The sequence below is a fragment of the Papaver somniferum genome, unplaced genomic scaffold (genome assembly GCF_003573695.1).
Source record: "Papaver somniferum cultivar HN1 unplaced genomic scaffold, ASM357369v1 unplaced-scaffold_10, whole genome shotgun sequence".
Taxonomy (NCBI): Eukaryota; Viridiplantae; Streptophyta; class Magnoliopsida; order Ranunculales; family Papaveraceae; genus Papaver; species Papaver somniferum.
Genome location: NW_020618825.1, coordinates 13,266,541 through 13,289,522, shown reverse-complemented (window position 1 = coordinate 13,289,522; position 22,982 = coordinate 13,266,541). Strand labels below are relative to the sequence as shown.

The 22,982-nt window shown below is 36.7% G+C and overlaps 1 protein-coding gene across 1 annotated transcript; it reads right to left on the bottom strand.

The window, feature by feature from the left end:
* Positions 1–19,320: 19,320 nt before the first annotated feature.
* Positions 19,321–20,628, bottom strand: LOC113326371. Its single transcript, XM_026574109.1, has 2 exons — positions 20,312–20,628; positions 19,321–20,155 (listed from the first exon to the last, which is right to left on the bottom strand). Exons 1-2 carry the CDS (start codon positions 20,626–20,628, stop codon positions 19,321–19,323), a joined length of 1,152 nt encoding a protein of 383 aa, XP_026429894.1.
* Positions 20,629–22,982: the final 2,354 nt, after the last annotated feature.

Genomic DNA, 22,982 nt, shown 5'->3' with positions numbered 1-22,982 from the left:
AGATAGGGGTGATGATGGTGGAGGTGTGGTGGTGGCAGTGGAGGTGAAGAAGGTGGTGGTACGGTTCTGTTGAAGAAGGTGGTGAAGTTGCAGAGAGGAATGGGGGAGGTGAAGTCGATGGTTTGGGAGAAGGGTGCGTTTGGGTAGCTGGTATAGGGTTTGGTTGCTAGGGTGTTAGGCGGCTTCATCAAATTGGATGAACAGCGAGGATGAGCCGTGGGATGTGGAGCTGGTAGGTAGATCGGACGGTGATGCGGAGGCAAGCGGGGAGCGACCGTCGGATGAAGGGATACAACGAAACGAACGGTGCTAGATTAGGTTAGGTGCTGTAGTGTAAGGCGTGGATATCAAACTTTGATGAACAGCAAGGGAGCAACCGTTGGATTCAACTACCATCTAATCTGAAGGCTTGGAATTTCAGCGCTGTGGTGCTTGGCAGAGACTTCAGATTTTGATGCTCTATGAAGGAGCGACCGTCGGATGCTTCAGAGAACTGATCTGATGGCTGAGAACGGAGGCGCTTTTGTGTGTAGAAAATGAGGTTGTGCGCACCATTCTTCGCGGCTTCCTTGCGTGATTTCTCCCGGCTTTTCACTATTTTTCTGCTCTTTTTGCTCCGCAAGTCATCCAGACTTTATTTATTACCTAAAAATGCAAAATTAATTAATAAAAATATTTATTCTTGAAAACAATGAAAATACAGAATATGGGATAAAATGTAGAATTAATACATAAAAGATGAGTTAAATGCCAACAAAAAGGGATAAATATATACAATATTTGGCACTCATCACTAATTAGTTTAAGTTAGAAACATTTATTATCATGTCAATAAGAGGTCGAATCAATTCAAATAATGAACATGCTAGCTAAAGTAGAACATGTGGCAGATCCTAGATGTATCATCAGTTAAATTGCCATAATGTTTTCAAATGGTGGGTAGATTATGAACCACCTACTTGTTCAACTTACATGATGAGTAATTAGTAAATATACTTTCCTCCGAAACAAAAAGGTAACAAACTTTTTTTAGGAAATTAAAACCTAAAAAAAAAAAAAAAACCTGCATCATCGAAATAATATGGAATTAGTGTTTGCAGAAGCTGAAGTCAGTCCCAAAAATCAGATATTTTATTACCAACTTAACTTCTGACCTTTTTGCTTCGAATCCAAACTCCAGGTCAACTCCTATTAATTGCATAAAATCTTTTAATAAGTTTACATAATTTACTATCAAGCATAGATTTAACCCTAGGTGAAACCAGAGGCGGAGCTAGTGTAGTGTAAGGGTGTGCAATTGCACACCTTCCCAAACTAGCTCCCAAGACTAGAATTTCCAACACTTTGGTCTCCCAAGCCTATTTTTTCTATTTTGCACCCCTAATAATATTTTGCTTCCCGTAAGTGAAGCTATCTCCGCCCCTGGGTGAAACTCGTATATATGGTTTGAGCAAACTTTCAAGATTCCCGGCAAATGGCGGTACAATTCACTGAGTTAATGTCGACGTGCAACTCTGTGAAGCCTACAATCTCCTACGGAAAGGTCGTTCTCTTCTTAGTGGTGAATTCCCAAAAAAAAAAAAAAAAAAAAAAAAAAAGGAAAATAATTAGTGGTTAATTCCCAAAAAAAAAGGAAAATAATGAATGTGTTAACCCTTCACATGGTCGTACTGAGATTTCATACAAAATCCAGTATTCCAATTATCCATACGTATAGCTCTTATGCAGCAAGCCTTAAATATGATCTAAATATGCATTAAAACGCAAAGGACGCTAGACGCCCACCATATTATTAATTTGGTCCAGAAAATGTATCGATAGATACTGATGAACGGTTCTACTGACAGTATTTCAGAAAAATCTCTTTTGCCCAAATATGATTAAATATGGTGGTGGTGGGGGTGTGGTTCTTCAGGGACGGTACTCTTATTTCAAATTTATAACTTGTTCAGAAAATTCAATTTCAAATTCAGGGACAGCGTAGTCTTGATAATGATTGTGCTAGCAACTCATGATGATGTTCTACGTCCATATAGATTACGATGAGAAGAATCAGACCGAAATGATGGTAAAACAAATAATGTGGGTTTGCGGAGACTCAGCTTGAGCACGCATTACTGAGAGAACCATGGAGAGGCTGCCAAGAAGCCTGCAATTTTTGAGAATCTGTGATGACGATTATACGCGTGTTGTTGTTGGTTGCGGATCATGTTGGCATAACGGAAAGAAGTTACAGTAGAACCTCTATAAATTAATCCGCTATAAATTAATAATCACGATAAACTAATAAATTTTGCCGGTCCCGAGTCGGGACCAACGTGCTAAATTGACAATTCGCTAAATTTATAAAATAATATATTTTTTAAGCTTTCTATAGGTCCCTTAGAATGTATAAATTAATAAATCTCCAACTTATATAAATTTAGTTTTACATTTATGCTAATTTGGTAAAAAATGATTCATTTGTGACTTGATTTTTTTACAAATTGATGTCACATTGAATTTCATCTTGGATTTTTCTTAATGTTAGAAGAGTTTTTCGTATTGTCGTGATGCAATAAAAATCTATTCAATATCGCTGCATCTTTGTTAGCTTTTTTACGGGAAAGATGGCTCTGTAACTACACTTTCATCTTCGACTTCCACATCGTCACTTTCGTCTTTTCCCATGACACTCTAATTTATTTCTTTTTTAGTCTACAAATCTGAAATAATATCCTTTTGAGGGCAGTTTAAAAGAAATTCAACATCCATTCCACTGTATTCAATCCATTGATTAAGTTTTGCAATTCTCTAGTTCCTTCATTATTTAACGCTTCACTTGGATTCTTTGATGCGGTGTCACCCGTTAAACGAATCTTACAATGACGAAACAATTTGCAATGGAATAAGGTGTATTGATTCATTTTGTTGATTATTTTTTTAGAATTAAACAATATTGTGATAAATTACTAATTAATATATAACTTAATAATTATTAATTTATGCGATTATTTAATATCGCGATAAATTGATAAATTTTATCGATCCCAACGCTATTATTTTATAGAAATTATACTGTACTTTATGAAGTCTATCAATGTCTTAATTTTTTGTACTATATACTCTTGTTTTATGTGCGTTTTGATGTCCTCCAGCTTAAAATAATCCTCTTATTTTAGTCCCGGATCTGCTTGTTCTTCGTAAGTTTTATATTTTGATGACGAAGATCTAAAGTTGAGTTCTCGACGTAACTATTTTCATTCTCATCTAGAGTTGTCTGCCTAGGACTAGATTTGTGCCCGTGCTACGTGCCGGGCATTTTTTTATTTAACTTGGTGTGTGCGGGGTTTTTTTCCCCGTGGTGATGTATTTTTGATTTGCTGTGCGCAAGACTTCGCCCCAACCTGTGGCAATACATTTTTGATTTGGTGTACCCGGGGATTCGCTCTGCCCCATGGCAATGTATTTTTGATTTGGTGTGGAAGAGAAAATACATTAAAAAGGTGGAGAATATGCGCATATTTTATTTATTTTTTTCCTTTAATTTTCGTAGAAAATATGTGCGAAAGATTTTTTCTCTTTATATATTAATTTGGAAAAAAGAGTCCTAGTATGGTAGGTACTCGATTTCCAAATTGAAATTGAACTTCCATAAAATTCCAAACACGGTAAGTTAGATTTTCTTTTTCAGTTTGTAATTTTTAAACCAAGCATGCATTGCTAAGTGTCTTCACCTAAATATTATCACGCCATGAATTCCAAACTGAATATGTTTTTTTTTTAATCTTTTTCCTATTCTTTTTAAACCAATCATACGTTTCCTAATGTCTTCACCAAAACGCTCGTTTCACAAAACTCAAAAAACGCTTATTTCGGTCAATAAGATGCGAGGATTTCCTCACTGTTCAACATGAAAACTTTATTTGTCTAGGCCTTTAAGTATTTAGATAATATACTAGTTGAAGTATGTGATGAAAGAATGGATTCTTTGGGAGGAATTTATTTGAGGCATGCACAAAGATAGCAGTATTTATAGTATATGATTCAAATGATCCGTAAAAGGAATGTAAAGATGTTTTCCCCTTGAAATTTGCAGTATCAATCTAAAAAGGAGAAACGGAAACTCCAGATGTACCGAAAATTGAACCCGAAATTTATACGGACAATCACAAATGGTAGGACCCATTTTCCTCCTTTATAATCCCAATGCTAAAAACATTGATAACTGCCACACGATTTTCTCTCTGGAAAAATTTTGGTGGATAATCCGGTGAGTCTAGCATCCCTTAGAGAAAAAAAGTGGATTGGAGTTTATACGTACAATAAAGAAGAAGAATAAACATGATAGTACTGGGTACAGATGAGACTAATAAAGAGGCGAGGGAATTAGTGTTCATTAAATTACATACGACCCCTAATATTTATGAGATCATGATTAGTGTATTCATGGATTGCTTTTTGGATCAACACAACTCCATTTTGACTACCAAGTAGTATTTTATTTAATCGGCCATGAGACCTGTAGCCCCCCCTAAGATAGCAGCTGACTAATCCAAGAGATTAACTAAATAAGAGACACTAAAAAAATCTAAATCATTTACTTAAACATCCAATTAAGAATCTGCTATAAAACTTAACCCAAAAACTAGCCCCGCTCTGAAATAAATATATACAAGAATTCCTCTCAAATGATACATATTCAATAGTGAATTGATTTACAAATAGAATATAAACATAGAATAAACATAGTGGAAGCTAACTAACGTAAATAATTCTTCGAAGCTTCATTGTCACATGCACACATCTTGATATGTCTCTGAAACTGAAAGTGGGAATGGGTGAGCACATCATCCCTAAAAGGGGTACCCCGCAGGAATAACATTTAACTTTAAAGAAATCATGATCAAACTTCGGAAAACAATACATGTTTTCCCAAACATCAACGTGACTACGTCACTGGAATGCACAAATATGTATATGGACAAACTCCTTCGTCAAACAATGTATAATATTGATGCCACTCCCACACCGAATAGTAATATTGATGCCAATTTCACACCAAATAAACTTATAACATGTATAAATGTGAAGGAGCGCATCCTATATACCACATGTGGAAATTCTCATTTCCCATAACAAGTCTTTATGACAACAAACATACAAGTCCTTTCCACATCGTGTAAAGATTCAAAGAATTAATAGAACAATCATAGTGCAAACTAAACAATGTATGGAATACACAGACGGACAATGCATGAGTTTGTAAACATAAACTTTTATAAAAGGAACAACAATGGTTTCAAAGGGGTAAAATGCATTCCCACCTCTTTTGATGACAAGCCACGCGTACCTCGAGATCCACGATCCACTGGTTCTTCCTTTGAATCGATCGTTGTTAATATAGACTAACTGTTAATCACACAAGAATTCTAAGAATCTAGCCAAAAGGCTTACACAAGAATCATACAAGTCTTTGTAAACGTTTTAAGACCATTATGGTATCTTATTCTCTATCTTTAATATAACTAAGAGTTTACTAATCCAATTAGATTGATTATATAGTCCATAGCTAAGTCTTATGGATATCTACAACTCTGTAGAATAAGTCAAAGGCTAATTCAGACCATAAGTGGTCCAATTTATCAAAATAGGAACACTAACCTAGGACCAAGTCCACTAGACAGCCCATTAACCTAAGATCCAGTCCATCAGAGTCAACTAATAGTCTCAAACGGTCAAACCGACGGTCAAAGGTCAAACAACAGTCAACGGGTCAAAGTCAAAGTCAACCCGGTCAAACTGGTCAAACTAGTCAAAGTCAGAAGGTCAAGAATCAAGTCTAAGTCAGATTAGCTGAGTCAAGAAACAGTTAGCTAGACAGCTGGAAGGTCTAATTCACTTAAGCTTGTTGGTCTTGTGGAACTAACAGTTCAGTTTCTAACTACAACATTTCAACACTACAAGTTCCAGTTCTAATACACATATATTATATTTCAAACAGTACAACCAATACATTACTTCATAATTCTAACTGCAAAACACAATTATAGTTTACCTGCTACTGCAGTTTTAAGCTTATACTAGAGATTTAACTCCAAACTCTTATCTAACTTCAACATTGTGCATCAACATTCACCTACCAGAACTTCAACCATTCCTTGAAAATTTTTTTCATATTTCAACATATCACCACCACATGTAGTTCCAATACTCGATCATATAACACTTCATCTCAGGTTACACACATTCGGTGGCATCGTCACCAGTCTTACAAATGCAACACTAAAACCATCACCATATTCAGTTAACACCCTTCAACACGACTATCGTCATTTATACCTCCTGCAACTTTATTATCAATTCATCACTACCTTCACCTAAAAATAATCTTCATTCCTCTTAAATCGGACTAATATTATATCTTCAACCCAACAACACAGTCACCTCCTAATATCATCCGCAGTTCCCTTCAAGTGCAACTCAATAAATTACCAATCCTACACATTCATCTAACTGTCCCCATCATCAAATTATACTAGCACCAACTTAACACAAACCAGTTCAACATCATCACTATCAATTCCATTACTTCAATAACAACTCCCTCAGTACTACATAGCCATCCATATATTCAATTTCATCACTACATCCAATATCTCAATCATTCTCATTAAAAACAATTCCTCTACAGTTGCACATACCTGTAATCCAACTCCTAGCATTTATCTTAACCACGAATCTTTCATAAACTCCAAGACTATTTTCCTGAATGAATTATCATCAGCACAACAAACTCCAAACTTCTCAAAAACAGACCCATCCCCTGTTCCACAATTCATCACCAAATAACTTCAAAGCTTTAACAAAAACACCCTTGATTCTTAATCCGGAGATCTCAAATACAGGACCCTTAATCCAATTTAGGGAAGAACATGAGAAACCCTAATTTCCCCTAAAATCAAAATTAAACTTCACAGACATCTCAATCTCATACTTGATTAAAACCCATCTCCAATTAATCAAATTCAAACAATTCAATTAATCTTTGAATTAAGATAACCCTAATTTACCTTTTTCCACTGAGTATCCGAACCATCCGCTTGAACTAAAACCACCACAAAATGAGGTTGACTCTACTCTTCTTCTATCGATTTCAGTCTCATAATCATCTTCATCACCTTCTCAAGAACACAACCAAAACCCTAATTCATTTCTCTGTAATCCTTTCTCCTGTTGAGTCGGATTAAGAAACATAGCAATCTTCACCACCAGATACACTTCATGGATCGAACCCTTATTAATTCATCTTTCAAAACCCTCACGATTTAATTCTCTCAAAAATCAGAAACAGGAGAGAAGAGAACAAGGAGAAGGAAAAATAGAAGAATAAGAAAGAAGAAGAGAGAAGATGAAGAAGAGAAAATGACTTTCTCTATCGAATGGTTTAGAGATAAGACCAACGGAGAATACTCATTCTACTCACTTGATTTACTAAGGGGAGTCCAGGTCGACTAATTGATAAAAGACTATTTTTCCCTTCACAACTATTTGATGATATCTTCTTCGTCTGATATCCGAATGACACGTTCGAGTAGTCCATTCTGCATAACTTTTCGATTTCTAACTAACGGTGCTACTTTCGTATAAATATCGTTGTTCGATTAATTTATATTAATTAACGTTCGTGTTAAATTAATCGAATCATTAACGGCTGAATCGTCACTTGATTGTCTCTTGACCGGTCTAATAGCGTTGACGAGCTTGAGGGTCTTTAAATTCTCCCCACCTTGTATCATTTTCGTCCTCGAAAATCAACCATCCTTCTGGTCTTCAAAAACTCCCCACCTTATTGGGAATTCCTATCTCTTGTCTAAGCGCAAACAACAAGAAACAAAGCACAAACCTATAAGGCTTTTCACAACTAAAATTTAAAATTTGTAGCTCTAGGTTCAATTACGCTGATTTAAGTTATATCAAGTTAGGGAAGTCTAAGTTTCTTACACTAATTTCTATCTTATAAAATACTTGTCTCTAATTACAAGGGAGATTCCTACGAATCTTTCTAACTGACTTTATAATTATCGGTTTTCTAAAAGTTCTAAGTCATACTAAATGTCTATGATCGGTCATCTCTGAATGCAGTTGTCCTGTTAAGGTTGGCCATTCCTAACAATGCCTCTCTACGAACAAAGAGAACACAATCTTCACTATTCTCTAGTGCTAGATTAATCTATTAAGATTAATTAAGTTCTAACTTATTATGACTAATAAATCTCTAAATTTAATTATAACTGATTTAACTTAAAAATTTACTTCATAAATTATATAACATTTTAAAAAATTTAAGCACTAGATCTTTTTTTTATTATTATTTTTTTATTCATCGTTATTATTATTTATTTATATTATCATCGTAAGTAATCCAAATTCGATTCACGTCAATTTATAATAACTGATAATTTTAACTTTACTATAATACCTTTATATAAATTTTCTAAACATAATCTACTATAAATTTCCTACTAGCCTAATTATCCGAATACTATTATCAACCGTATTATTATTTTCGTTATCCTTAAGTTGATGGTCTGGTTGATACATTAAGCCTTAATATTTTTAAATATAATTCTACATCCACATAAAGATTGATATAATAGATTTTTATTTATTCATATTGAATTCGTATATTATATCTTGTTAAATATTGGCGTTGGTAATTTATTATAATTTAAATTTGAGTCTACACAAAATTTATAATATATCCTCATAGTCTTTAGATTTTGCTAATAATGTAAAGTGTCCTATTAATATACAAATTTATTTTATTTTAATTTTAATATTACACTAAGTATCCGAATGCTATTGCTATTAAATCATGTATATTTATTTCATTTTTAAAAATCCACTACATCGTTTGTTAGACTAAAGGTAATTCAGTAAAATATTCTAACAAGTTGAGTCTTTTATTTTGTATATTATATCTTTCATCTTTTTACGATCAACGCCTAATAAGTATTATAGTAACTATCTAGTTTAATTGTAAAACGAATATTTTTCTATTTTTTTATTAATTTAATTTACAAAATTTAACCGTAGATAAGCGTTAATAATTTTCGATAACTATTTATTCATAATTATTATTTTTATCGTTATGTATCTTTAATGAAATTTTAGTTAAGTTAAGTTCAATATGACACTAATTGATAAATGCTAACAACACTTTATAAAAATTATTATTACTTTGGTTATCATCTATAATTACTATTATAATATTTCTAGTTATTAACATTGATGGTTGAACTATGATTCTAACTACTCTTACAAATATAATTGAGTCCAAAAATATTATTAACATTTATATAATTATAGTTTTTATAGTATTAAATTCTCTACGTGTTCATACTTTTTAGATTAATTATTATAAAATCCTAAAGTTATTGGTGTACCTTACAATTTTTACTTCTTTACAAATACAAACTACCAAACAAGCAATCAATCAATCAAATAATTCTTTTAATTATTGATAGCTTTTAGTGATTGAGATGTATCTCACAACCCAACCCAGTTCTGGACTAATCTAGTTCACTAACTGATACTGGCTATTCCTATGTTTTACCATGTAAGATCTAATAGTGAGCTCTGATATTAACATTGTAGCGCCCCCTAAGCTAACAGCTGACTAATCCAAGAGATTAACTAAATAAGAGGCACTAAAAAAATCTAAATCATTTACTTAAACATTCAATTAAGAATATGTTATAAAACTTAACCCAAAAACTAGCCCCGCTCTGAAATAAATATATACAAGACTTCCTCTCAAATGATACATATTCAATAGTGAATTGATTTACAAATAGAATATAAACATAGAATAAACATAGCGGAAGCTAACTAACTAACGTAAATAATTCTTCGAAACTTTCATCGCCACATGCACACATCTTGATCTGTCTCTGAAACTGAAAGTGGGAATGGGTGAGCACATCATCACTAAAAGGGGTGCCCCGCAAGATAACATTTAACTTTAAAGAAATCATGATCAAACTTCGGAAAACAATACATGTTTTCCCAAACATCAAAGTGACTAAGTCACTGGAATGCACAAATATATATATGGACAAACTCCTTCGTCAAAAAATGTATAATATTGATGCCACTCCCACACCGAATAGTAATATTGATGCCAATTTCATACCGAATAAACTTATAATAGGTATAAATGTGAAGGAGCGCATCTTATATACCACATGTGGAAATTCATTTCCCATAACAGTTCTTGATGACAACAAGCGTACAAGTTCTTTCCAAATCGTGGAAAGATTCAAAGAATCAATAGAATAATCATAGTGCAAACTAAACAATGTATGGAATACACAGACGGACAATGGATGAGTTTGTAAACATAAACTTTTATAAAAGGAACAACAATGGTTTCAAAAGAGTAAAATGCATTCCCACCTCTTTTGATGACAAGCCACGCCTACCTCAAGATCCACGATCCACTGGTTCTTCCTTTGAATCAATCGTTGTTAATATAGACTAACTGTTAATCACACAAGAAGTCTAAGAATCTAGCCAAAAGGCTCACACAAGAATCATACAAGTCTTTCTAAAGGTTTTAAGCCCATTATGGTATCTTATTCTCTATATTTAATATAACTAAGAGGTTACTAATCCAATTAAATTGATTATATAGTCCATAGCTAAGTTTTATGAATATCTACAACTCTGTAGAATAAGTCAAAGGCTAATTCAGACTATAAGTGGTCCAATTCAGCAAAATAGGAACACTAACCTAAGACTAAGTCCACTAAACATCCCATTAACCTAAAGTCCAATCCATTTGAGTCAACTAATAGTCCCAAACGGTCAAACTGACGGTCAAAGGTCAACTAACAATCGACGGGTCAAGGTCAAAGTCAAACTGGTCAAACTAGTCAAAGTCAGAAGGTCAAGAATCAAGTCTAAGTCAGATTAGCTGAGTCAAGAAACAGTTAGCTAGATAGCTGGAAGGTCTTATTCACCTAAGCTTGTTGGTGTTGTGGAACTAACAGTTCAGTTTCTAACTACAACATTTCAACACTACAAGTTCCAGTTCTAATACACATATATTATATTTCAAACAGTACAACCAATACATTACTTCATAATTCTAACTGCAAAACACAATTATAGTTTACCTGCTACTGCAGTTTTAAGCTTCTACTAGAGATTTAACTCCAAACTCTTATCTAACTTCAACATTGTGCATCAACATTCACCTACCAGAACTTCAACCATTCCTTGCAATTGTTGTTCATATTTCAACATATCACCACCACATGTAGCTCCAATACTCGATCATATAACACTTCATCTCATGTTACACACATTCGGTGGCATCGTCACCAGTCCTACAAATGCAACACTAAAACCATCACCATATTCAGTTAACACCCTTCAACACGACTATCGTCATTTATACCTCCTGCAACATTATTATCAATTCATCACTACCTTCACCTAACAACAATCTTCATTCCTCTTAAATCAGACTAATACTATATCTTCAACCCAACAACACAGTCACCTCCTAATAGCATCCGCAGTTCCCTTCAAGTGCAACTCAATAAATTACCAATCCTACACATTCATCTAACTCTCCCCATCATCAAATTATACTAGCACCAACTTAACACAAACCAGTTCAACATCATCACTATCAATTCCATTACTTCAATAACAACTCCCTCAGTACTACATAGCCATCCATATATTCAATTTCATCACTACATCCAATAACTCAATCATTCTCATTACAAATAATTCCTCCACAGTTGCACATACCTACAATCCAACTCCTAGCATTTATCTTAACCACAAATCTTTCATACACTGCAAGACTATTTTCCTGAATGAATTATCATCAGCACAACAAACTCCAAACTTCTCAAAAACAGACCCAGCCCTGTTCCACAATTCATCACCAAATAACTTCAAATCTTTAACAAAAACACCCTTGATTCTTAATCCGGAGATCTCAAATACGGGACCCTTAATTCCAATTTAGGGAAGAACATGAGAAACCCTAATTTCCACTAAAATCAAAATTAACATTCTCAGACATCTCAATCTCATACTTGATTAAAACCCACCTCTAATTAATCAAATTCAAACAATTCAATCAATCTTTGAATTAAGATAACCCTAATTTACCTTTTTCCTCTGAGTATTTGAACCATCCGCTTGAACTAAAACCACCACCAAATGAGTCTGACTCTACTCTTATTCTATCGATTTCAGTCTCATAATCATCTTCATCACCTTCTCAAGAATACAACCAAAACCCTAATTCAATTCTTTGTAATCCCCTTTCATGTTGAGTCTGATTAAGAAACATAACAATCTTCACCACCAGATACACTTCATGGATCGAACCCTTATTAATTCATCATCCAAAACCCTCACGATTTAATTCTCTCAAAAATCAGAAACAAGAGAGAAAAGAACGAGGAGAAGGAAAAATAGAAGAATAAGAAAGAAGAAGAGAGAAGATGAAGAAGAGAAAATGACTTTCTCTATCGAATGGTTTAGAGATAAGACCAACGGAGAATACTACTACTACTCACTTGATTTACTAAGGGTAGTCTGATTATTTTTTTGATTGTGGTTGTTGTAGTAGTAAAGATTCGAACTCTAAGACTTGTTAAGATTAATTTTAAAGGAATAAAATAGAGAGTTACTGGGTCTAGGATTCGGCCAAACTCATATCAGTAGGTTCAATTATTCATTTTCAACAATTATCGCTCAACAAATAAAACAACATCGACTCTTATTTTTGCCAAGGTAGATCCTCCAAACATTAGTTATAAATGTTAAGCATGGGACATCAAACATCTAAGCAAGCATGACCCATCTAATAAAATGATGACTAATTTTTTTAAATCATATTTTAATTAAAATTAATGCAAAAGTCATATAAAAAATAAAATAAAATCACCCATGTACGAAGTTCGTCTTCCTCCGTCGACCCAGTGTTGGGGTTTAGATTCTCATGATAAATACACACTCAAAAATATAATTTGTGGCTCAATTGATGTTGGCGTTACAGAGTTCACTGTTACAATTGATGTTGCAAATTTAAAATAAGCGTACCAAACTGACTGTTACAAGTACTGTCAGTAAACGACAGTTCTCTGCGACATTCAGTGGACGTCAAATTTCTTCTTCTTCTTCTTCTCGCTGCAGAAGCAGAGAAGTTGCTCTGCAACTCTCTGTTTTCTTCCCCAAACTCTCGATGTCTCTTCTATGTGATCCCATCTCCCTTTATATACTCGACAGGTCTCATATCTTTCGCAATAATTCCATATAATCCTCTCTTCAATTCTTTGCAGATACGGGAATATTTTTCCCCTTGTTCTATTCCACACGCGCCTTTCCAATCTTCTTCACGGGTTATTCTCACAAAAGAACACTCCAGCATGTTGATTGTATGTAGAATATTGAGTCAAGCTCGTTGAATCCACACGCATCTTCTTATCCCGAGAATATCTTCCATAATAACTTGGTTTTCTTTCAATTAAAGACTCAGGATTTTAATTTATTTAATCTTCCTTCTGTTCGGTTAGAAACCCTACCAAATATAGCATGTATTTCGCAGGGAAGACATCCTATTTTATACTCCACATACTTTCTGTTTTTAACCCAAAGACCCGAGACTTCCTCTTTCCCTGTGTTGTCGAGATACGACAAAATATTCTCATTAACGTGAGTTTGAAGCTCTTACCTATATTGTTTAGTCGTAACAGGGTGGTATCAATCCCAAGCAGGCAACAAAACCGACCATGTCACAACGCAGAGTCCGACCAAATCATGTTGAAAAATCCCGTGAGTATCAACCTCCACTGTATTGCTCTGTAATGGATTATCTAGCCAATTTTAGCTGATTCCAAAGACCATACCACCCCTGTCTCTCTGAACTGAGCCGACCCAACAAAAATGAGCTATTGAATCTCATGAAATCACGTCCAAAAGGGGAACCCTAATTCTGCTAGTCGCCTGCAAAAGTTTCCCGCCAAAATCCATAAACACTGTTTTATTCAAATATTGACATTCGAGCCAATTCTGGACGAATCCAAGACCTTTACCATCTCTGTTTGGGTCCTAGGAAATAAACCCATTTGATTTCAGCCATTTAGTCTCACTCGATCACCTCCAGAACCGAAACCCTAAATCTGCTGCCATTTTTCCCGCCAAAACTCAAAATTTGAATTGTTGAAGATGAAGTGCCCCTATCCTGAACTGGGGTGCGAATAGCATATGCCTTTTGGGGTGACCTGGGGTGCCCCTTAGTAATTGAGGTGCCCTTTATCCAACGGTGAGAGTCCGAATAACATGTGTCCTCCGGGGTACAAAAACCACTTTTCGAGCAACTTTCTCCAAAAGAGCTTATTTCACAAAAACACCTACAAACAAGTTTATTAGTGATAAAATGAGTCCCAGCTAATGTATTTATGGGTGAAAATGTGTCGCACTTTCGTGCTCATCAGAGTCCAGGTGGACCAATTGACAAAAGATTATTTTGCCCTTCACACCTATCTGATGATATCTTCTTCGTTCGATATCCGAATGACACGTTCGAGTATTCCATTCTGCATAACTTTTCGATTTCTAACTAACGGTACTAGTTTCGTATATATATTAGATTAATTGCTATTAATTAACGTTCGTGTTAAACTAATCGAGTCATTAACGGCTGAATTGTCACTTGATCGTCTCTTGACCGGGCTAATAGCGTTGACGAGTTTGAGGGTCTTTACGTTCTCCCCACCTTGTATCATTTTCGTCCTAGAAAATCAACCATCCTTCTGGTCTTCAAAAACTCCCACCTTATAGAGAATTCATATCTCTTGTCTAAGCGCAAACAACAAGAAACAAAGCACAAACCTATAAGGCTTTTTACAACTAAAATTTAAAATTTGTAGCTTTAGGTTCAATTACGATGATTTAAGTTATATCAAGTAGGGAAGTCTAAGTTTCTTACACTAATTTCTATCTTATAAAATACTTGTCTCTAATTACAAGGGAGATTCCTACGAATCTTTCTAATTGACTTTCTAATTATCGGTTTTCTAAAAGATCTAAATCATGCTACACGTCTATGGTCGGTCACCTCTGAATGCAGTTCCCATGTTAAGGTTGGCTAGTCCCAACAATGCCTCCCTACGAACCGAGAGAACACAATCTTCACTATTCTCCAGTGCTAGATTAATCAATTAAGATTAATTAAGTTCTAACTTATTATGACTAATAAATCTCTAAATTTAATTGTAAATGATTTAACTTAAAATTTTACTTCATAAATTATATAACATTTTAAAAACTTTAAGTATCATATTTTTTTTTTATTTACCATTATTATTATTTATTTATTTTATCATCGTAACTAATCCAAATTCGATTCACGTCAATTTATAATAACTGATATTTTTAACTTTACTATAATACCTTTATATAAATTTTCTAAACTTAATCTACTATAAATTTCCTACTAGCCTAATTATCCGAATACTATTATCAACTGTATTATTATTTTCGTTATCCTTAAGTTGATGATCTAGTTGATACATTAAGCCTTAATCCTTAAGTTGACAAAAGACTATTTTTCCCTTTACACCTATCTGATGATATCTTCTTCGTCTGATATCCGAATGACACGTTCGAGTAGTCCATTCTACATAACTTTTCGATTTCTAACTAACGGTACTAGTTTCGTGTATATATATATATATATATATATCGTTTTTATATTAATTCCTATTAATTAATGTTGGTGTTAAACTAATCGAGTCATTAACGGCTTAATTGTCACTTGATCGTCTCTTGACCGGTCTAATAGCGTTGACGAGCTTGAGGGTCTTTTCAAGACCACTCCGCAATGGTTGTCGCCTCGTTCTTGAAGTTTCGATATTCATATGTCCATGCAAACACAAACCTCTCCTAATGCGGTGCCAACCATTGTGTTTTACAGTACTCAACGGTTTTTGGGTAGTTCGTGCCATATTCATCCTCAAATTTCTTCAAGTTATCTTCATAAATTTCCTCGGTCATCGACCAAACGATCTTTTCCCATGCTTTCATAAACATTTTTCACTTTATTCCATCCCTTTTCAACTTTTCTTCAAATAACCTTTTTTCTTCCTCTCGTTCTTCCACGGTTAATTTACTAATGCGGTCATCCTCTTCCTTCGACCTCTTGGTTCCCTTCCTTGGTTTTTTAGCTTGGAAATGATGATGGCAATTGGATTCGAGGTTGCATTGAATATGCCACGTACATTGCAAGTTTTGAACTTCCGAAAACACTACCTCTATTGCATTCATTAAAGCTTGATCGTTATCCGTTACAATTTCCATTGGAAAATTATCACCGTTATAAATTGACTTCAATGTCTCCAACATCCAAATGAAACTCATATTGTTCTCATGATCCATTAAACCCCATGCAACAGTAAACGTGTTTTTATCCGAAGTGTGGCAAGCAATGTTCAACAACGGCATGTTATATTTGTTTGTCTTATAAGTAGCATCCTTTAACAAAATTTGATGAAAGCATTGAGCCAATTGGATCATTTCGGAATGTGCCAAGAAAATACGAACCACTTCACCATCCTTTTCTTTTGTTCTCAACGTGTAGTCATGTAACTCCGCTGACCACTCCGGTTGTTGCATGACCGTTCTACTATCCCATTATATCCTTTTGATCGTAGCTAGGGCCGACTTAATTGTAGACAAAGAAGACAATTTTTTGGGGTCTTCCGCCTTTATTTTACTTAATATCGCACTCGCTTTTTGGTTTTATCTTGGAAACCATTACATGTCCAATTAGAGTATCTGTATCATCGTGGTTGTGACAATGATTATCAACTTTCAACATTTTCCACTCTTTACCTTCCCTACATTCGAGGTTCTAGAAGACAACCTTAAATGGGCATCCAATCTTCTTTGTATTGCTTCGGTATTTCCTCTCCGTCTTCCTTACGTACTTATTTTTATTTCCCTCGTGACTCTTTCTCTTCCCACCTCGCTCACAAATCATTTCAAATCAGGGTTGTCTAACAATTGTTCCGTAATCGGTTAAAAATTGTGTGCCCCAAACAACCTGTTTGTATGGTAAAAATACTTCTACCGCTAACACGAATCTGATGTGATTAATTGATGATCGAACCGTTGCCTTCTTCTCCAATTGAACAGTGTTATGGGGAAGGGGGGAGGAGATACCTGCAAAAAACCCTCTGATGCTTAAGTTAGACAGAGTTTTTCACATGAGATTTTGTGGAGGAAATTGCTTAACGTTTAGGGTAGTGAACCACTGTATTTATATGTTGCGAATTAGGGTCTTACACTAGTGAAACGTCTTTACATTCCTTGCATGCCTCTTGGCATAAATTGCATTCATTTTCCCTGCATGCCTCCTCAGCATAAATTATTTTGATTTTCCCTGCATGTCTCCTCAACATATTCTGGAACCTTCCAGAACATTCCTTTAGGTTATGGAACTAGCCAAGAAAAAAATGTGCAAAGGGTTGGCCCAAACAAATAAGTGTACATGCCAAGACCAAGAGGAATAATTCAATTAAGCCCACAGTGGGGCATAAAAATCCGTTAGGCAAACAGCATGGGGCAGAAACATCCAGTGAGCCATTGGCTCAGCTGGTGACTCAGTGAGCCGGCTCGGTTCAGCTAGGTGGGTGTAAACATCCTGCTATTTAAACGCGTGGGGTGGAAAAATACCGAGGAGTATGCCAACTAAGTAAGTCGTGATGCATAGAATCAAGTCCAACTGTCGCCGGTCAGAAATGGTGGTCGCCGGCAAAGGCTGCCGGGGTTGGCCGACGACGACTTCTGATGTTGTACCCGTCACTGCAGAAGACGACGGTAACGGCGTTATGACGCCGTTAATTATAACGGGAATATTTTTGACCTTAACGGGATATCCTAACGGTGTTAGAACCTTGACGGAATATTCTTCACGGTAACAGAATTTGCTGACTGGTCAACACTGATGACATGGAATGCTGACGTGACAATCCAATGTTGACATGGAAACCACTAACTGTGCAATGCTGGCGGTTTCTCAAACGACAAGTGTTGACGTGGAAACTGACACGTCAACATGGTTGCCCTAACACACCATCATGTTTGTTGATGTGGCACCCGACACGTCATCATGGGTGCTGATGTGGCACCTGACAAGTCAATATGGTTGTTGATATGGCATCTGACACGTCATCATGGGTGCTGACGTGGCAGTGAACCTGCTGACGTGGTGCCCCACCAATTGGCCTACTTTGATGACGCGTAAACGTGATGAAGCAGTGGTGACGTGGCTCCATCTTGCCTTGACTTGGATATTTGCACATGGGCTTTTATGTATAGTGTTTTTGATGCCTAGTTAGTCATACTTGGCTAACTAGATGAGCATATTAGGCCCAATGAACAATATTTAGCTAAAGAGAGGTGCTTCCTAGGCCTAAGTAAACCCACATTTTGTGTGAAATATTAGGGTACAAACATCGCCCCCTTTTAATCTGTAACTCGTTATGGTTAAGAAGTTCGGGTTCCTCAATTCTACTGGCAACTGAATTTGCATCATTCTGGAGTGTTGCATAACTCGCCCCCAAGCGCGTTGTTCGGAGCGTTATGCAACTCTCCCCCATGAATGTAATGATTGCGCTGGAGTGTTATATATCTCGCCCCCAAGTGGCTGAGGTGATATATAACTCGCCCCCAATATGTAGTGGTGTCATGCTTCTTAATGCTCGCGCAAGGGAGCACTTCCTTGCTGCATTTTGCTCGCGCATGGAGTGAAAAGTTGAGTTTTTCTGCTATCTTGAATTCGCGCAGGGGGCCAATCCTACTATTCAAGATGCGCGAAGAGTTGAGATGTGTACATTTTCACATGCCAGGGCAGGTAAAAATGTTCGCCACATTTGCTGAAGTCCCATTTGATGGGGATACACTTGGAAAAAAATGCTCGAACTTTGCATTCACCATATCTGCGAGGTGTCAGAGATTCTGCTGACAGTAGACTTGAACTGTACTGTTTTTCCATTTAAGATGACTGCGGAATCGAATGTCCTCCTTAGCTTATAATTAAACATGAACAATTTTGATAAAGTGTAGAATACCAAAATAATGTTGAATTAAATTCCTGAATAGAAATAACAAGATTAGTACCTACTGCTCGACTAGAACTTCCTCGTTAAAACCTTTGCGTGGAAAACCCAGTGGGATAAAACCATCATAAAGGAAAAAGAGTGCAGCACAGCATGATTTGCAACTACTCCTATGCGAATTTAGCTAATGATAAAACTTCTTCAAGTGGAACGAATTCCATGGCTTCCATAGTTCTGAATCTTGAGTACCATCGAGGTTCCTTAGGTAGTAGGAGCTACGAGATGCTGGGCTGTCCACTATGTATGGACCTTCCCAGTTTGCTCTGACCTTCCCACAGTTTGGTTCCATTGTGAATGCTCGGGTTTTCTTCAAGATATATTCCCCTGGTTTGAATGACCGTTCTCTGACTCTATGATCATATCTCAGCTTGATTGCCTGCTGGTATCGGACCAACTGTTGTAAGGCTGTTTCTCTTTGTTCTTCCAGCAACTCTTTATCCAAAGTCAATATGTTGTCGTTTTTCCCAGATTTGAGAGCACGAGTTTTGTTAGTCTTTAGATGTACCTTGGTGGGTATGACTGCCTCTGTCCCATAAGCCAGTGTAAATGGTGAAAAACTAATGGATCTTTTTGGGGTCGTTCGATAGGACCATAGGACTCCCGGGAATTCTTCTATCCATTTCCCCTTCGCTTTCTCCAGCCTTTTCTTGATATTGTCCATAATAACGCGATTGGTTGCCTCCGCCTGCACGTTGCTATGAGCATAATAAGGAGATGAGAAATTGTGGTGAATATTCAGGTTCTCGCAGAATTCTTTGATCACCCCATAATTGAACTGTTTCCCATTGTCTAATACTAACTCGTCTGGGATTCCAAATCTCCAGACGATATTCTCCCATATGAACCTTTTCACATCATTTCTGGTAACATGTACCAATGCCACTGCTTCGACCCATTTGGTTAAATAATCAGTAGCTTCTAGTACGAATTTAACGCCTCCAGGAGCTTTGGGAAGTGGTCTGACGATGTATAGTCCTCACTTAGAGAATGGTCAGGGACTAAAAACTGGATGCAATTCGTTGGAGGGACTTTTAGGAATTAGAGCGTACTCTTGGCATGACACGCATTTCTGCGCATATTCTTTAGCATCTTTCTACATGTATGGCCATATGTACCCTTGGGCAAGTATCCTGTGCGCGAGACTGCGCCCTCCAGAATGGTTTCCACATATTCCTTCATGAGCCTCGGCCAATATCTGTTGACCTTCTTCAGCTGTTATGCATCGCAAAAATGGCTCCAAAGCTACAGGTTTGCGGTACAGCTGTCCCTCGATCATTGAATATCTCCAAACATTCTTTTTCACTTTTGAAGGGAGATGCTCATCTTCTGGGAGTTCACTGGTTGTCAAAAACCGAATATAAGGTTGACACCAGTATGAAGTGTTTTCAGCAGGATTGCTTGAACTGTCTATCACTGGACTGTCAACATCCATATTGCTATCAATGTTTTCGATGTCTCCCTTTGCTGATGTAGTTTCCCTCTCGCCCCCACTAGCGTGTTCGAGAGCCAAAACAAAGTTGTTGTCGGAGATGCTAGGTAACTCTTGGAAATCCACTATTATGAAACAGGTGGTATTAGTTTCGGCCGCGGAACAAAGTTACGCTCAAGCTTCTGCGTGCCTGTTTTCCAACCGTGGTCTTTGCCCAATAGAGAATTGGTCGAATTGATTTGCCAGCTTTCTCATATGATCCAAATATAAGGACATCCTTTCTTCCCTGGCTCTGTAGGTCCACAGAAACTGGTTAACTACTAGCATGGACTCAATTACTAGATTCACGTTCTTCGCATCTAACTGTTTGACAGCCTTTAAACCGATAATTGCTTCTTCATATCCGATAATTACACATCCAAATCCATCTCCACCAATATTTGATGAGCCATCAGTAAACACAGTCCATAGTGGCTCAGGTGTACCAATCTCCATTGTGGACTCGCCTCCAGTCTGATTAGTGGTTGACTCTATGGGTTCGTTCAACAACTCTTCTTCTTAGGTAAATGTTTCTATATCGTCCACGGGGAAATCTGTTAAAAGTGCAGCCAGAGCGTGTCCCTTCTCTGCAGTTATGGTTTCGTACTTGATTTCATACGCCCACAGAAAATTTGACCATATGGCTAGTCGGCTGGAATCATCAGCACGTTCCAGGATTCTCTTCAGCGGGTACTCTGAGTAGACTACGATCTTCCTCCCTTGGAAATAAGGTTTAAGGCGACGAGATGTATGCAACAGTGCAAGTGCTATCTTCTCAATTTTCTTGTACTGTGTTTCCGCCCCCGTACAAGATTTACTGACAAGGAAAATAGGCTTTTCATGTGGATCCTTAACAAACATCACTGCACTTACAGCGTTCTCCATTGCAGCCAGATAAAATCCGATAGGTTGTCCAGTTTTTGGACTCACCAAAACTGGGGGAGTTGACAAATATTGTTTGATCTCATCGAAATATTTTCGCACTCATCCGTCCAACCAAAATTCACTGTTTTCTTCGAAAAATCAAAGAATGGTTTGAATCGATCCGGCGATCATGAAATGAAACGATTTTAAGATGCTAATCGTCCCGCTAGCTTCTGGACCTCCTTTTTCGTTCATGGGGAAGGCATCTCTCTAATGGCTCTGATTTTCTCTGGGTTCGCCTCGATTCCTCTGTGCGTCATCAAGTATCCAAGGAACTTTCCCGAGGATAGCCCGAATAAAAATTTTGCTGGATTGAGCTTCATATGATATTGCCTCAAGATATCGAACGTCTTCTACAGATCAAGAAAATGTGACTCATTTTGCTCAGATTTAACTACCATATCGTCGATATATACTTTCATCGTCTTCCCAATCAGATCCTTGAACATATGGTCTACCAAATGCTAGTAGGTCGCCCCTGCATTCTTTAGACCGAACGACATTACCATATAGCAGTAAACTCCCCTATTAGTCAGAAACGCAGTATGCTCTTGATCTTCCTCGAACAAAGGTATTTGGTTATACCCCGAAAAATCTTCCATGAATGACAGTCTCCCGTACCTTGAGGTTGCATCCACCAAATCTCTTATCCGAGGTAGCGGGTACGGATCACTCAGACATGCTTTATTCAAATCAGTAAAATCGATACAAACACGAATTTTACCATTTTTCTTTGGAACAGGTACGACATTAGACAACCAGCGAGGATACTGCACTAGTCGAATAAAGCCTGCTTCCAACAACTTTTCGACTTCTGCAGTAACTCCATCTTTTTTGCTTTGTGCCATATTCTTAATTTTCTGACGAACTGGATGGAACTTCTTATCGATATTTAGCATGTGGCAGGCTAGATTCATATCTATCCCAGGCATCTCAGCAAAACTCCATGAGAAAACGTCGACTTTTGCCCTTAACAATGTAATCAAACCATCGCGTTCGTGTGCATGAAGATCTTCCCCTACGAACGTGGTTTTGTGCTTCTCATCTCCAATTTGGACGTCGATCAGTTTCTCAACTGTTGGGGGTTCATTTGCGTCCTCTCCGATATATGATTCTGTAGGGAGAGGATTCTGTAATTGTTATTTCAGCTCGACTCGCAGGATTTGGTTCCCGTTAACTTCTGACTTCTTGTACTCATCCATAGCACTCTCGTGACACCTGTGGGCGGCCATCTGGTCGCTTATAACTTTCACGACTCCTTCAGGGTTAATAAACTTCAGACATTGATGATATGAGAATGTGACTGCACCGATCTCATGCAGCCAGTCTCGTCCTACAATCACATTGTAGGGACCTCGGGAATCAAGCAACAAGAAATTTCCTAAAAAGGACTT

Excerpts from the sequence above, each read along its gene's own strand:
- LOC113326371 (XM_026574109.1), bottom strand. The coding sequence starts at position 20,628 with ATGGATGTTGACAGTCCAGTGATAGACAGTTCAAGCAATCCTGCTGAA. Across the intron at positions 20,156-20,311 it reads CACAGGATACTTGCCCAAGG|ACCACTTCCCAAAGCTCCTG; the intron begins GTACATATGGCC and ends ATACATCGTCAG.